This window comes from Chelonia mydas, chromosome 4, assembly GCF_015237465.2.
Source record: "Chelonia mydas isolate rCheMyd1 chromosome 4, rCheMyd1.pri.v2, whole genome shotgun sequence".
NCBI classification, from domain to species: Eukaryota; Metazoa; Chordata; order Testudines; family Cheloniidae; genus Chelonia; species Chelonia mydas.
The window spans coordinates 58,381,356-58,395,939 of record NC_057852.1 but is presented as its reverse complement, the minus strand read 5'-3'; the positions used below and the strand labels follow the sequence as shown (position 1 = coordinate 58,395,939).

General features: G+C 39.9%; 2 protein-coding genes across 10 annotated transcripts in view; one reads left to right on the top strand and one right to left on the bottom strand.

The window, feature by feature from the left end:
• LRBA (LPS responsive beige-like anchor protein) overlaps positions 1 to 14,584 on the top strand; it is a 549,006-nt gene that overhangs the window by 294,873 nt on the left and 239,549 nt on the right. For all 9 annotated transcript variants that reach the window (XM_043545801.1, XM_043545802.1, XM_037897376.2 and 6 more), the window contains exons 39-40: positions 3,798 to 3,944; positions 6,579 to 6,715. In XM_043545801.1, the coding sequence (XP_043401736.1) occupies positions 3,798 to 3,944; positions 6,579 to 6,715 (284 nt within the window). The remainder of the gene's footprint in view (positions 1 to 3,797; positions 3,945 to 6,578; positions 6,716 to 14,584) is intronic.
• Positions 9,820 to 13,603, bottom strand: MAB21L2 (mab-21 like 2). Its single transcript, XM_007055699.4, has one exon. It carries the CDS (start codon positions 11,404 to 11,406, stop codon positions 10,327 to 10,329), a length of 1,080 nt encoding a protein of 359 aa, XP_007055761.1. The 5' UTR covers positions 11,407 to 13,603; the 3' UTR covers positions 9,820 to 10,326.

The following is a 14,584-nucleotide window of genomic DNA, read 5'->3' as shown; positions in this document are numbered from 1 at the left end:
TGCTTTATTATATTCTGATTTTCTGCCTTCCAGCAACAAGCATTTTTTATATTCATATGTATATACATCTGGATCTATCTATATATATATAGATTCATGTATATACATGTATATAAGTTATATAGATCCACATGTATAACTTATATATAATATATTCACGTATATATAAGTATATACGTGTGTGTGTGTATATATATATATATATATGAGAGTGGTAAGGAGAGGTGATAGAAGTTAAAATGCCCACAAGGAATAAAACAACCAATAGCCTCAAATCTTCAATTAATGCAATTTGCTTCAATAGTTTTCTTTTGGAATATCCATAGTGATATATTTTAAATAATTATAACACAATTCGCCTAGGTGGAAAAATGAAATCCAATGATTGGAAAAGAGATGATGAAAGGAAGAGTTAATTTCTATTTATCCAATCTACATTTATAATTCCCCAGTCACCTTGATATGGAAAGCCCCTTGTTTACTTTCATTTTCCTAATGATAGTGAGAAAAAAACTGAAGAAAACTTTAGAGAGTTTTAAGTTTTAGTAAACTTTTGGCCAGAAATTACCTGAGTTGTGTCTAAAAGTTGTACATACAGATCTTGAATTTCAGATTAACTCTTAAAGGGACAACAGGTACAGTTTTAGTTTGAAATGAGACCTTCAGTGTAATTAAGGCAGAATGTGCCAAAGAGAGTGAAAATATCTGACATTTACTTGTGAACGGCAATTTAAAAAGTACAATCCAGGCACGGTTTATAAAATAACAGATAAAATTGAGCTGCATTTAAAAAATGTTTATCTTTTATTTTGTATTTGAGATCATTTTTTTCTAATTAAAAAATAAAATCGTCAACAGAGTACTATTACGCCATTGAGAATTGAACGCAAGTGCATGTGGTGTGCATTAGAATACTGTTGGTAATTTTACTGCTGCTAACTTAAAATCCTCCAGGGGGAGTTAATTACAGGAAAACCTTTCTAAATATCAGCTGCATATTTTCTGTGACAGGACTGTTTTCAACTCAGGTTGAACAATTCCAGAGTCTGAGTTTTCTTTAGTTATATGAACTGATATATTTTAATACAAAATGTTGTTTCATGGGGTGCAATGCACTCTGTTTTCCAAGTCAACGAAATCCTATGCATAATGTGGCAAAGCAATTTGGTCTGGAAGAAATTGTCATACAAAAGAGAACTAATTTATAAATTAAACTTCCATTTTTTTAAACTGAAGGCCTAAACATAAAGTAGGGGTTTTTACTTTTCACTTAATTGGATAGTTTATTTTTTGCAATGTACGTGTATATATTTACTTAAACACTTTAAGCCATGGTATATTGCCACTAGGGATTGCGTTCTTCTGTAAATGTTTGCAGATTAAAGTTTTTTTAAAATAAGCCAGTGGGCCCTCAAATCTCTCTGGCAGTAATCAGAGAACGCAATGAGCAATGTGCTGAAGTTAGTTGATCATGATGTTAGACATATGTTTCTTAAAAGAAGTGTGGCCAGGTATTCTCTCATATAATCATTTATTTTTAAGATTATATACAATTATGTGAATTTTGATAGTCAAAAACAATTGTATGATTGCAGTACTATTTCCTACCATAGTATCTCTGTATCTGCAGCACAGAATACCTTTGATGTACAATGAACCACTGCCTCCTATCTGTTGCCTCTGTGAGCTTGAAATGTAAATAAATAGATTTAATCATGGGAGTGTAGAGATAAAAATAGGGCAAATATTTTCCCCATAAAATTGGCATTTCCTTTGTGTGTATTCTAAATAGAGAGCGGGAAGAAAACTGTTTAAGGCACGTTACAATTACATGTATTGTCACACTAATGTAATGTTTGTTTAACTAAACCATAAAATATTTAATTAGAAGGTATAGCATGAAATATGCTTTCTGTTGCTGATGTTAAAGGTTAGGATGATTTTTCATTTTTGTTTTTTATTCGGCATATTTAGTAATCCAGGCACGAACCTATTAACATCCTCTAGACTTTCAGAGTTTGCTTGTCTCATTTTTATAGCCCCTTTTGAAAGCAGGTGGGTGCACACTTCAGTAGAATTCTAAAAGTGATTTTTTTTTAACGTCTCACTCATCTCTATGTCTGTAAGGCTGGATGTGTGTATCTAGTTAGTAAAATTTGCATATAACTTACTTTTTCAACTCCTTATTTCCACTCCTCTTATTACTAATGGGAAATATAGGAATCTGGCGTCTAGTTCTACAGTGAACTGGCAAACGGTTTGAAATGTAGCATATTAAGTTCGAGTTTATTCACAATAAAATATGAAATTATAAGAATACTATTCACAAGGATTAGTTTGCAAGAAGATCTAAAATAAACTCCCCACCTCAGTGACCTCTTCTAAGTGAATCTCTGGAATAGCCGTGTGTCTCTTGCTGTTACTGGTTGGATTTGAATATTTTAAACGTTAGTAAGTCGCAGCTGTTTTGGAAGCTAATACCTAGTGTAGAGAAATTATTTCCATTAATTCTTTCTTGGGACGCCATCAAATGTAACTGGGTATTGAAAGCCTCTGGCAACACCGACAGTTTTCTAAAGTTTATTGACTTGCTGCCCCAGCATTGTGCACACGCGAAGATCAGATGCATGGCGCGCTAGCAAGTGTGTGTGTGTGTGTGTGTGTGTGTGTTGGTTTGGGGGGAAGAGAAAAGGAGAGATGTAAAGAAATGCAAATAAATAAATAACCCCTATGTAAAGAATAAAAGATCAAAGAGGCGCTGAATCGGGTTACGTTGAACAGAAAGATAGGGCGAACCTACGATGTAAACTGTGTATTGGCTTTTCTCTTGAGCAAGTTTGTATCTGTAAAATGAAATCGTGTATTGCTGTTGTCACAGTCTACAAAAGATTTGCTGTTGTGTAGTGAGAGCAGACACGCGCGCACCCTTTGAGAGCCTATAGAAGCCAGTCCCTAGTTCAGCTTCCCCCTGCCGGCCTGTCTCCAGGTCTCCTGCTGCCTCTCCTCTCTGCTTCGTTTCTCCACTTGCTGCTTTTTGCAGCGTGGAGACAGCAAGGCCAACTCTGGTCGGCTCGCAGCAGTTTCCCTGTTGCGTTTATCCAAAGCTCTAGTTCACTGGCCGGAGAAGTTGTCGGGCGGCGGCTGCAGCTGCTGCTCTCGCTTCCAGCCTGCAGCGCTGGGGGCCTGGGTAAATTCTAAAGAAGCTGCCCGAGCCGCGCAGGGCGCAGAAGGCTGGATCGCGGCTCGCGAAGCAGCCCGACGAAGAGCTGCTGTTGTCGCCGCGGCTCTCTGGGTCAAGTCGAGCCCCTGAGCTTTTAATGGGGACTCTCCATTGGTTCCAATGGGGAATTTTTCTAAAACCTGATGGCTCGACGTGGCCCTGTGATTGGCAAAGGAATTGTGCCCCTTTCCTGTTTGCCGTTCCTGAATCGACGCTTAAAACGTAGCATTTAAAGACAAGTTACTCTGCAGAGTCTAGAACCATCTCCAGCAGATAGAGCCTCTTAACTTCTGGAGAAATGTCTGTTGGTTTTCTCATCCCAAATTTTGGAAGGGTTGAAATGGCGCTAAATACTGCAGAGATCGCCCCGTGTATTTCAAGGCAGGTTTAATAGGATTAAAACTAGCTCAACTAGCCACTTGTCCCCCTAATGTTAGAGGTTTAACGAGAGCTTCCCGGGCATACTTACTCTTAGCCAGGGTTTTCTCCTCTCTGATCTTCATTGCAAAAGGCTATTTTCCAATCACCGTTGCCTCTGAGAGCTGATAGACAGCAATGTTTCTCTCTTTCATTTCAGCTCCAGACGAAGACGTGCTTCTTAAAGGAAAGCAGTCCATCAAGAGTCAGGTTTTAGGAAATCAGAACTCGGAGAGTGAGATTCTCTTGGAAGGCGACGATGATACCTTGTCATCCATTGAGGAGAAAGATTTGGAGAACTTAATTGGTAACTTCAGCTGTCTATTTGCTCCCTAGCCCCTCAGTTTCCTTACCCATTTAGCTCTATTTTCATACTTTTTTGCAGTGAGTATTGTTTTGGGATAGACAGTGATAGATTGTTCTTTCCCATAATTGAGTTAATGAAAGATAATTTTCTGTGCACCTCAGGGTTTGAGACTCAGCTTTAGCACACTAGTGAATTTTCCTTCTGCGGCTTTTATAACCCTATTGTTTTCACCCGGGGAGATTTTTTTTAAAAAAAAATTAATTTTTTTTTGCATTCTCCTAAGAAAGCATGTGTAGAAAAGTAGCCTTTTTCATTAACAAGAGCTCCCTTTTTCTACTTTTGACTAGTCTAAGTGCTCAAAACCCTGGGGCTAGTGGGCAATTTTGTTATTTATAATTGGAGGCTTTAGAGAGCTTTATTTTTGAGTCATAAAAATACATCAGTCACTTCTCTTTTGTTGAAGGGTCTGTTTACTGCATTAAGAGTTCAACTCTTCTAACCCTTCTCCTCAGTCCCTTTCCCCCAAAAGTATCCTCATAGCTGATGTTTTTTTTCACCCTGAAAATGGTCAGTTCCATTAACTTGATTACTTTTACTGTGGTGGACGCAAGCCTCTTTGTTAGAGTTTGCAGTCAAAATGGCTTAAACCTGCTTCTTTTACCTATAATGTTTAAATGCTAAACAATAGCTCCAAATTCAGGGACTACAACTTCCAATTTAGCTCCATTTTTAAAAGAGAAACACAGGCTTATATGAAAACTTGAACTCCTTTGCACCATTCCACTTTACATGTGGATTTCTATGTGTGCTCATAATCCACATCCATTAAATTTACAGAAGAATGTCGCCCAGTTAAATTCTGACTTACTAGGAAGCAAATAAGTTATCAAAATGGAAGATGATACTATGTGAAGTAATTGGAAATCGTATTTCAGGGCAATTCATTTACCCATTGTCTGAACTACATGCCACTTTTCTTTTTTAGAACATTGAAAATATAGCCTAATGTTAAGGTCATATACTAATCAGTGAAATAAAATAGAAGTAATTGGAGCATAATGCAATTTTTTTAATGAAATCTGTTCCTGTCTATTGCTGGCCTCCTCCTCAACAGCCTTCCACCCATTTCCTTCTCTTTTATTATGCATTGCTTGCTTCTAGGAATACATTCATACTGTAATAGAGGTGAAAGGGGAGTTTAATTATTTAATCTTGACAATGGCAATAGGATTAAGAAGTAATCCTCACTAATAAAGTGGTGTGGGTTAGAAATGAAGTGGAAATTGTCAGGGGTCTTCTACGGGACCTGGGTTGCCCCAGCTTCTGCAGCTGTCTGCTCACCCTGTAATTGAATGTCTGAGAGTGATTGAAAAAATGTTATTTCTCCTCTGGATTACATGCTAATGTACAGAGGGCAAAGGGAGACAGCAAAAGAACACATAGCTGCTTATTTCAACCATTTGTGGGGATGAGCTTTGGGAAATCATGGCAGTTCTGCAACTATCTGATGCCCATCTGCAAACACAATGTATTTGTACATTGGGAATAGAGGGCAAAGCTGCACTGATCTCAGCAGAGCATCTCTGCTATTGTCCTACTGGCACACATTAAGATTGATGTGAGATTAAAGACCATCATCCTCCTAACAATCGATGGAAATAACAATTCATCTGAGTTTTTTGGCAGTTATTCACCCATTGATTACCTGAACGTGTGTACCTCATTTATAGACACTTTATTAATTCAAAATTGTAAGTGTCACTTTCTCATATTTTCAATTTTTTTTACAAAGATTTACGACAAAGCTGCCACAAAGTAACTTAATTTTAATCAATTGGATAACAAATCTAACCTGTTTTCCCCTTGTATGTGTTCTCTTACATAATAGGTTGTGTGTTGTCAGATCTGTGCTGAGCCTATTGTTTTACTAGTAGTCTGATTTGTCTCTGTGATAAGCCCTGTGGAGATGTGATTATTCCAGTAAAAATTCATTCAGTTGGAAACCAACCTTCCAGCTGTTTACTCCCACAGTCCCCAAGCTACACTAACACTATCTGGAATCCTTGAACAGTATTTAACAATGGAATTGAAAGCATGTTAAAAACATTGTACTTTACAATCCCTAGTATTGACTGTTTAATTTTAACAATAGATTTCCAGCATTCATGGGAGGGAACACATTTACAAGGTTAAGACAATTTTGAACCCAGACTGCTGTGTTCATCTTTTTAGAATTTTATTGAAACCCGTGAAGTTCTTAATGCACACATTTGAAATTAAGATTTCAAGTCTTCAGTTACTGTATTATTTATAACAGCAGATATATGGCTATATGAGTGTTTCAAAACTGAAATGTGTCAGAATAAAACTAGATGATCTAACAATAAAACCACGTATCTGGCTTATGCATCAGTTGCAGTTGTAGCTGCTTTGGTGTTTGGCAATGCAGAGAGGTTGCAAGTCTGTGACATGTACTTATTGGAGTAACAACAGTTTGCTTTTTTAAACTAAGATCTCTGGTACTTTTTACCTTGTTTTTTGAGGTTAGAAAACAAATAACCTATGCTTGTTTCTGTGCAAGGTTGTGTAATCTGTTTGGATGTTTTGATTATTGCTGTTTTGCTCCTTTGGCAGGTCCAGTTAGCCTGTGTACACCAGCACAGCTTGTGGCTCCCTCTATAGTAGTGAAGGGCACTCTTTCCATCACCTCTTCTGAACTCTGCTTTGAGGTAGATGAAGAAGATCCCAGTTTTAAGAAAATCGACCCCAAGGTAAGAGATTGTTGACCTTCACCCTCTGGTGACAAATTACATGACCATTAATTCTCCATCCAACCTCCATTACCTCTATAGGTCACAAGTGTTCGTGTTTTTCTAAGTTTGTGACTGACTATGTGCATTAGCAAAGTTCATTTAAGTGGAGGGGGAAAAATCCAGCTCAGATGTTAATTAGCTTGTTGAAATAAAGCTCCAGGGAGGCATCCTAAATAAAGACATCTTGGACCACAAGGCCTTTGTGAACACTAGAAAGTTCAACAAAACTGCTAGCTGAATCCTTTGTTTTACTTTCCTGTTTTTTTAATGTAATGCCAATATAACATAATACTCTGCTCACTGCACTCATTATTTTGCAGTGCTTCTATTTCCCGTTATTATATAGCAGATTTTACAGAGCATTGCATTTATCATAATCAAGCAGAAAATGTTATTTCCCCTTTAAAACGTATTTATGAATAGCCTTGTTAATATAAGTAAACTTGAGTAACCTGAGTTAATTACCTGATTAACAATTTTTTGTTTAAAATTAGATTCACTTTGCAGTAAAATTCAGTTTGAGGGCTTAACTTTCTCACGCAGTATGAAATTAGCACTATAAAGATTGCACTTGAATGATCCCCATATTGTTAAAAAATAGTAACAGATGTGTGGCCTTCTTACTACACACATGCTCTTATTGTATTATAAACATGGAAAGAGTCCATGGATTTTACCATATCTATGTATTAAAACATTTATGTGGGGTGGGGTGCAGATAACTGGAACTATTAATTTATTTGGGTACAGCAAATTAACTTTTCAGACCTTTGGTTATGCCAAAATATCTTTGAAACAGTTTATAATATTATGAAGAGATTTGTAAACCTTTGAAATCTTTGCCAATTTTGTGAGTAATTTTCTTTTAAAACACACTCTTTTGTTTGGCTATATATATATATGTATATATTAAATGGAAAACCACATAGCATTAATGTGTTAGTGTACTTGCAATGTCAATCTAACATCTTCAGAGTCTTAGCTCAGAAAATGTACTGATTCGGTTTTTGTATCTGAAAAAGGAAAATAATGTGTCTCCACTGTTTTGCATGTTTCATTGTTCCATGTTTAGCATATAGGATCATTTAGTACAGTTTGGAACATTCACCACTGCACCCTGTTTCACTTACAGGGACTATCCTTAGTTTAATCTGCTTTCTCTCTGGATGTGTGGTGGTTCTCACAAAGTGTAAATGGGCATTCTAGACCAATTGTACTTCTAAATCTGTAGCAGGGAGATTGTTCTTGGATTCCTATAAGAAAGGCAGTCAGTCTGTTAGTGTTTTGAGTTAGCCTGGTTTGGTGGAGACTGGGAAATGGGGGGGGGGGAGGTGGATGGAATTCAGTTTTGTTTTTTAAAGACACTCCTTGATTTTCCATTGTATAGTGGTCAAAGACTAATCCTATATTGCTTTTGTTTTAAAGACAAACACAGATACAATTTAACTTTCCATTAATCATTGACACTTTCCCTGCCCCCACCCCATATTACCATAGGTTGATATCTGTAGCCAGAGTTTTGTAGAATATGCCCTTGAAAATCCCAATTCTGCATTTTCTCAGAATGCCTGTTTAATTAATGAGTCTTCATCTGTTTGATAAATTCAACTTCCCTGTATATTTGTCTGAACTACTGGGAAAGAAAACATTGTGACAAGTTTTTGAAGCAAAACCTTCAGTGGAGATAATATCAGTAGTGATAAGATCAGAGTTTATATTCTTACTCCAGGATTGTTTGTACAAGGACACAGTAGTCCTACAAGCACTGAGTTAAACCCATTTTGTCAGGTGAGCCAGGTTCAATGCTCAGAAAAGCTGTCTGCTTCTGTTGGTTAAAAAAACAAACAAACAAAAAAAATCCAAGGCAACATTTTAAGACTTTACAATCCCAGAAGTTTTCTTTTCCATAATTTTGAGGTGGTGAGAGTATGCATGTGTATATTTGCAGGTAGAAATTAAAGATGATTTTACATAAGCATTTTATAGGGTCACTTTGTGTATCTTTGTGATCACGACGTAAACTAGATGGAATTGTTTTTGAAGTGGTTTCAGTTTTCCTTTATAGTTATCTTTTTAAGTTGTTTTAAAATTCTTATGTAAACACAAAACCAACCCAAACTTTAAAGGGTATTTCTTTCCGGATTGTCCACAGAGGAGCGGAAGTAGTTCTTTGAAACAAGATTTTGCATCAGCCTGAAAGGGCATGAAAAGGGATTTGAAATGCTCCAAACCAGTTTCAGAATATTTCGGGACGTTAAAGCAAATAATCAAAATTAATAAAAAAATCTCACAGTAAGAAATGTAAACCTTCCTTAGAAAACCTGGAGCAAAACACTGTAGCCGAAAATTAGGGGCAAATCAGCTAGTATTCATTTGAGGGGGGGAAAAAAACAAACAAACAAACCATGACGTATAAAGGGTTGAGATGTTTGAACATAAAATTGGTTGGTTTCTTTTAATACAGCATATTTCCCCCTTTCCTGTGTATGCCCCGTATGCAGTGCTGCTGTGTTGCAGTTCTATGCTATACTTAAAATCCAGAGAAAACAAATGTTTGTTAGAAAAAAATTGTTGCATTTAAGCTTGTGTATTATTCAGAGAAGTGTTATACTTTTTTCATTTCAAAGTAAAACTGATAGTTGAGTAACCCTTGTGTAATAAAGCAAATATCTATTTATTTTAAAAGGACAAAATAGGAACGAATTGTGATAGTTCAACAACTGAATTAAAAACAATAAAGATATTTTAAGGATTATATTATAGAAACACTCAGCCCTAGTTCTGTCAAAATTGTGCTGAAATGCTATGTGATGGTGCATGTATTCCTAAAACTTTTGGAGAGTAAGATTCAAGTGACAGAAAGAAAAGCAACCAAAGAATGAATGGGAATTATTTTTTCATTAATACAGTCTGTTTCTATTTTAGTTGAAAATAATTGGAATAAACTTTAGAAAATGCTGATGAATTTATAGATAAAGCACCAGTTCAATATTGTGATTAATCTGCCTTTTATTTTTGTTTTAATTCTTTCTTCTCTGAAAGCCAAGAAAAATCTCTCTACTTGCCTGAATTTAAGAACAATTCACAAAAAAAGTCAATGTAAAGTTAAAGTAATATTTTTATTACTGTTTTCAACAATTAAGTTTGGGGCACAGTCTGACCTTGGCACTGAAATACATTTAACATCAGTAAAACTTTTTTTAAAGAGAAATTTTTACATATAGTTAAATAATTTTTTTCACTTGGTGACAACATTCAGGCAAACAAAAAGAATAAGAAAAGAATTACTATACATTTATTTGAAAATGTACCTTGCGTTTCGTTTGGATGATGGAAAGTCCGATCGCTTCTTTGTGTGACTTTTTAAAAATTCACATTGGAAGATAAAAAGGGGAAGGGGAGTCTCTTCTCGTGCAACGAGGTGATCGTTTTGGTTTTGTAAATGTCTGAGAGTTTTTAAATGCTTAACTGCAGGTGGGGTTTTGGGTGTTTGTGTCGCCGCCTCTTTTGCTGTAGCTGCTTTGTTTAAATAAAAGTTTTTAAATGGGTTTATCACTGTGTTATTAACCCTATAGTTTGTCCAGGCTTTTGGGATTAGTGAGGATCTCCCTGGCTAGCCTCCAGGTCTGTTTGGCAGCGCTTTCCAGGGCTGAGTGCGGTTTGCCCTGAAAGAGGTCTAGGTTGGGCAGGAAGTAGTGGGGGCAGCGCCGGCACTGCAGGCAGGAGATGAGCTGCAGCAGGATCCCATTCAGCCGGTCCCCCAGGCACGCCTCGTCCCAGTCGGTCTCCCGGGGGTGTTTCTCGCACTCGTACAGCAGCAGCGTCTTCATGTGGTAGTTGTTAAGCGGCTGGCCGGGCAGCTCCAGGTGCCGGTCCCGGAGGGTCTTCAGCACCGAGAGGCACTTGTTTCTGCAGCCGCCCATCAGCAACCGGTTCTCGGCCTCGCCGAACTGCAGCACCCAGGCGTCGCTCTCGGCGGAGCTCTGCTTGCCGGTCAGCGAGTAGCACTCCTTGGAGAGCAGGTTGAAGCCTTCCGCCTTCACCTCGGCCACCCTGTTGGGGCCGGGCCAGGGGATGTGGGGCATGGGCCACTGCGCAGCGCTGCGTGGCCAGATCCCAGTGCACTTGAAGGCGGGCGTGATTTGCACCACGTAGCGCTCCCGGATGCGGAGCTTCACCTCGCTGGTGTCCGCGATCATCTTCACCACGTCCCGGTAGCTGCACTTGTCCACGGCTTGGGCCACCAGGGTCTGGAAGCGGGAGCGGATCTTGCGGGCAGACAGGTAGCCCGAGGCGGTGATGAACTCCACCCAGAGCGACATGCTGCGCTTGCGGCCGTCGCTCAGCTTGAGCACCGCGCAGCCGGGCAGGGAGCCATCGTCCACGAAGTTGAAGACGCCCATCTGGTTGAGGTAGAGCACCACCTCGAACTCGGTGGGCGAGATCACCTCCAGCCCCTCGTAGCGGGCATCGATCTCGCTCAGAGAGCTGATGAAGCGGGGCTCCTGCACCTCCACCTCCTTCAGCACGTCCGACACCACCTTGCATACCTCCCGGATGGTCTTGGCGATGGCCGCCTTGCGGGCCTGGCAGCGCTCCGTGTAGTATTTGTTGAGCTGGTACACCAGCTTGGCCTGGGCAGCGATCATGTTGGGGCACAGGTCCGGGCTATAGACCGGGCTCTCGCAGTACGTTGAGGGATCCAATGCTTTAGCGGTGACTGCAGCTTTGCACAGGGCACCCGCCAAGTTGCAGCCCGCCGCCACACGCACGCACTCCGCCCCTCCGCCCCAAACACAAGGAAAGAAAACAGCGGATGATGGTGATTTTTAAAAAACAAGAACCATGCAACTGTCAGCCGATGGGAATGGGGCGATACAGGTGACGGAGGGAAAACCTCTGAAGTGCAAAGTTTGATGTGCCGCCTTTTCGGTGTGCTGGGGGGGGGGGGGGCGCGGTAGGTTGTTTGCAGCCTCTGCGCGCAGCCACCCACCCTCCCACACGCAAATGGTTCAACAGTTCATTTAAAAACTTCTCTCCGGGACTCGCAGCGGGTCTCCACAGCACAGCCGAGCAGTGGCGAAGTTGAAAACCGCACGCAATAAAAGAAGAATGCGAGAAATGCCAAGAGCGGAAGAGGGAAAACTCTCTCAGACCATGGCACCACCAGAGATGTGCATGAGTTTGGCTGCTTCTCTCGCCGACTGTCAAGGGATGTTGTTGATTTCCTTCTTCCTGCTGGAGGCGTTGACTGAACCCCGTTCTGGCTTTCTCTGTCTTCAGGCGTAGACTGCTGCCATTGGTCTGTGATCATTCATTCCTGTTCTTTAGTTTATATATATATATATTTCTTTGCATAGACTGTCTGAGCAGGGAGGGGTGCCCAGGACTTCTTCTCCTCCCCCAGCCCCCAACCCTCGAAATTGCACGCAGAGACCCTCACTTTCTGCGCCTCTCCTTCTCGGGATGTGTGTGTGTGCGTGTGTGTCTGGCTTTGCAGGAGTGTTGTTTAGTTTATGAATGGTCCCAGGGCCCTGCCGAAGGGGTGGAGTTCCAGATCCTACAATCGCCTTCTGAGCTGTCAGAGGGGCAGCCAATCACCGAGGCAGGCTATGTGCATGTTGGATGCCGGGCAGCCGCTGCTACTGCATATGGGGATGTGGGAGGGAAGAAGAGATATTAAGGAACATGCAGAGAGACGCGCGCACAAACAAACACAGCCGCCTCCCCGTCAATAGAAGGATAGAGGAAAAAGAGTATGGTCTATGAGAATTACTTGGTGTTGGAGTTGGCGGGAATTAAATACTGGGGGGAGAGTGGCATTGAATCAGAAAGGTGTGCAGTCTGTGTATGCATCCTACCGTCGTGCAAGAAAAAGACGCAACGAACTGCCTATGAGCTGAATCACTTTTACTTGGAAGCCTGATGGGGGAAAATTAACTTTGCTTTTTCCACCCGGTTGTTGTAAGGAGAAGTAGCAGTAATGCTAGTGGAAGGGGCGAGGGCTACTTGTGGTACTTTGCTGCAAACATAAATCTTCTTCCACTAACGCTGGTCTGCAGCAGTGAAAGTGAGACTGTCATTGGAACAGAATAGTACACCTTGTTTTACTACTCTTCGTCAGATTAATTTAGATAAATCTTGTGCAATAAAGCTCTGTCCCCTTTCTAAATAGCAGCATTGAACTATCTGAAATTGAAGCTAACTATATTTTTGCGAAAGTTTGTATTTTGTCCAAGTCAAATATACATTAAATTATAGTTACGCAGTTATGTATATGCAGTTTATTGTATATTAGAGTACAGAAACAACGCCAACTAATATCAATATTAATCAATGGAGAAGTAGCTAAAATAAAATATTTCTATTACTTTAATCTTATTTTTGAAATACAATAATTCTGTTTAATATTGTGTGTTGTTTGGGTGATATTTAGGTATGTTTTCTTAACGAACTCCTACACCCTACTTAGTCCTGTACAAGTCAAGTTCTCTTACACTACTGAGCTGCTTATAATATTTTTAGCAGGCAACACTTTACATTGAACCTATAAATAATCAGCAAGCAAATCGAGTCTTTGCCTTGAACTTGAACGTTTGTTATGTGAGAAGAGTAGATTCTGTTTATCTCGAGCCGTTTCTCAAATATTGTAAAGGTTACGTCAAAATTCGTTGTCTTATTCTTCCTATATTTCTAGAAGCCTAGATAGATTATATATATTGAACCTGGTCACTTAGGATTCTCAATTTAAAATTTCTTAAAAGTGGAATTTTGTCTTCTTTGGTTCTTTTGGTTTATCTGTTTCTTTGTTAGAATACAGAGACTGAGATTTAATAAAATAAAATATCACCCGTCTGTTTTTCGCGTGTATTTAAATTAAGAACATGGCTGTGAGCGGTAACAAACCTGTTGTATAAAATATGTAAAATGTGCCCTGCTCTGGTACTGGTTGCAACCTCTTCTCCCGGGATAAATCATCTTCTTTTTATTGCCCGAAAGCAGCAGGATCACGCTGCTTGTGGTAGTTGTAGGCACCTTCTCCATCATCACCAATTCCACGTATTTCAGGAAGTTTTTGGGTGCGGAATCTCTGTTCTTCCATGATGGCGACTGGATAAACGAGATTCAGGCACGGAGATGCTTTTGGCTACGGGGGAGTTTACCAGGTGCTTCAATCATGTGCGTCCCCCCCACCCCCCTCCACCCGATCCTCCTCGCACTTGCACGGATTAAAGATTTTTTTGGAGCTGAAACAAACCCAATAAAGGCGTCTAGCAGTGTAACTTGCAGGGGGGGAAGGAAGAGTTGGGCGGGTTATAGAAAACAAGTCATAGAACTCGGATGAAGACATTTCTTTGGCGTTTTCAACGACTCCCGGTAGTAGTTGTACATATAAGAAAGTAATTCTCCACTCTGAAGCTTGAGTATTTGACACCAAAGAACCAAATCCACGATCTGGAGTCCGTAGTCCTGATGGAAAATGTAGTTTATTAATACAAATAATAAAGGACTTTACAAACCAATACATTTTTTCTTTACCTCATCCTGACGTAAGGCATATCGTGTTAATTACCTAGCAGTGAGTAATTGTTGGGCAGGGGCTGGGAGTGGGGTGGTGAGAGGGAAGAGCATGTTGCTTTGTTTCTCAGTTTACCCTGTAGCGTTTTTTTTAGTAGTGGGGTGAATTTTAGAGGACCCTATACACACACAGTTCGGCCGCACCCCTGTGGGCTTCTGCTCCTATTCCTAATAAATGAAAGGAGTGTTAAGAAATCCATTTAACAAACAAATGTCTTTCCTGAGCAGTCTGTCGATTTCTCAGTTATC

What these genes read in the sequence shown, in the direction of transcription:
- MAB21L2 (XM_007055699.4), bottom strand. Translation starts at nt 11,406, where the DNA reads ATGATCGCTGCCCAGGCCAAGCTGGTGTACCAGCTCAACAAATACTAC.